Below are 2177 nucleotides of genomic sequence, written 5' to 3'. Positions count from 1 at the left end.
AGGAATGGACTATCCTCATCATCAGAGTCATTTGACGGGGTTCTGATGGACTCGTCATCATCCGAGCTGCTCTCTGAGTCAGTGACCAAGTCGGGCAGGTCGTCTGAACTGTCTGAGGTGTCAGAGGCACTGCTGTCTGATGCGAGGTCAATGTCCTGGATGGGTCCTACAATGTCATCAGCTGTCCACTCCTTGATGGTAGCATAGACTCCTGGGACTTCTGATGCTGGCATCGACGGCATACTGGGGAGTGGGTCAACAAGCATCTCTGACTTGGGATATCCTGAGGTCGGCGGGAACTCCAGATACGTGCCATCAGGCTTCTCGACGATTGAGATCTTGTGAGCCTGCTGCCAAGGTCGTCCAAGTAGACCGTCAAATGGAGGGTTCTCTGCAATGAAGGCATTGATTGGCGTGCTGATGTGGCCGAGCTTCAGAGGAATGTTCTCGACTAGCCCCAAAAGGTGACCAGTTCCTCCGTTGGCATCCTTCATTGCTATGGCTGCACCCAAGTTGATTGGCCTGCGGACTATGTTCTTGCAGACTGCCTCGCTGATAATGTTGAGCTGAGACCCGGTGTCGACAATGAACGTGACTGGCATGAAGTTGCACTCCATTTGAAGGCGGATCAGGGAACCCGTGCGTGATGTGATCAAGTTTGTCGTTGGGAGGATTGATGCGACCGGGACTGTGTCAACCTTCTTGAGCTTGAGCATGTCAATCAGGCTGCTGGCGACCTCGCGAGAGCATCCTGCAATCTCCCGGACTGGAAGGGTCACAGGTAGATCTAGAAGCTTTTCTGCAATCTTGACAGGGTCAACAGTCTTGCTGACGTCTGATGCACGTGGGGCCCAACGAGGTTTGTCCATGGTGGCTGGCTCCGCAGGGGCTGGCTTCTTCCGCTGAGTCAGAGTGCGGTCGTCGATCATGTCCACATCATTATCAGGGTTGAATGCCATAGGCTGAGTCTCAACTGGCACCAGACGTTGCATGGGAAGGCGATGCACAGCAGTGGCCTTCTGCGAAGTCTCCGTCTTCTTCAGCTTATCCTTGGGGTTCTCCTTTCCTTTCGAAGGGACGCCTACGCCGTCAAAGGTCTCCTTGCGGTAAGGCCTGGTGATACGTTGGGCTCTCTCCACTGGATAGACCATGACGTCGGCCTGCTCCGGATCCTCGTCTTCATTGTCCACATCCTGTGCTGGTCCATCATAGGCTATGAAGTTCACCTTGGGAAGGGTGCGTTCAATTGCCTGGACGATATTCTCGCCCTCCTGCCGTCTGATGACTCGACCATCCTTGTCCGTGACACGCCCCCGATAGTCTTTCAGAACCTGGCCCTTTGAGATGTATTTCTGGATCTCAGGGCAGTTGTTCATGACATGGCCTGGCTGACCACATCCGAAGCATCCTTGGGTTCCTGACTGAAGTGGTGGTAGTGAGGGTCGCATTTGCGGCTGGTTCATGTTGGATCTGCCCATGTGTGGTGGCAAATCACGAGTGACGTTCTGGCTGAACTGCGGTGGGGGCCTGAGGATAGGCTGGTAGAAACAGTTCTGCACGTTGGGGTCAATGCGGCAGGCTTTGAGGTACGCAGCACCATACAGCGGGTCGTCCAATCGGAGGGTGTGAAGCTGTTGGATCAGGCCATCGAGTTCCACATCCTCAGGCTTGCGGGATGGGGTAGGCACTGGGGTGGGCTTTGGCTTCTCCTCCTTGACTTTCTCCTGCTGCTGGATGTACTTGCGGACTTGTTTCTTCTTCGTCTCCTTCAACTCCTGCTCCGGGTCCTCCGTGTCGCTGTCATCTTCTTCGTCAAAGCGCGCAACCTTGCGGTTTGGCACTGGTGAGTCTCTCTCTGCTCTTCCCCGTCCAATCCCGGTGATCTCCTCAAAGTAGTCATCATCTTCATCATCTGATTGGTCAAGGTAGGTGTTGTCAGAGCCCAGTCGCTCCGTGTCGAACCGGTCAACACTAAGAAGGGCTTTTGCTGCCTTCTCAATAGCCTTGGGCGTGAAGGGCGTAGACATGTCGTGCTCTGGATCCTCAAGCAGAATCCGGGCTTCCAGTCGCTTGCGGAAGGTGCGGTGAAGACCCATCCAGAGATAGTAGGCATACTCTCCTTCTGAGATCTTCTTCTTTCCCTTGAGCCAGCCCGCGATGCGGACAAAGTTGCGCAG

At 54.6% G+C, this 2177-nt stretch overlaps 1 protein-coding gene across 1 annotated transcript; it reads right to left on the bottom strand.

The window, feature by feature from the left end:
* Positions 1-10: 10 nt before the first annotated feature.
* On the bottom strand, positions 11-2027 carry TRAVEDRAFT_54860 (uncharacterized protein; the record flags this gene model as incomplete). Its single annotated transcript, XM_008047790.1, has 1 exon — positions 11-2027. A coding segment is annotated over one exon (2017 nt), but the record flags the coding sequence as incomplete, so codon positions are not given.
* Positions 2028-2177: the final 150 nt, after the last annotated feature.

The sequence above is a fragment of the Trametes versicolor genome (genome assembly GCF_000271585.1).
Source record: "Trametes versicolor FP-101664 SS1 unplaced genomic scaffold TRAVEscaffold_247, whole genome shotgun sequence".
In the NCBI taxonomy this organism is placed as follows: Eukaryota; Fungi; Basidiomycota; class Agaricomycetes; order Polyporales; family Polyporaceae; genus Trametes; species Trametes versicolor.
The sequence above is the reverse complement of the archived record's forward strand: the minus strand, read 5'-3'. Positions and strand labels throughout refer to the sequence as shown.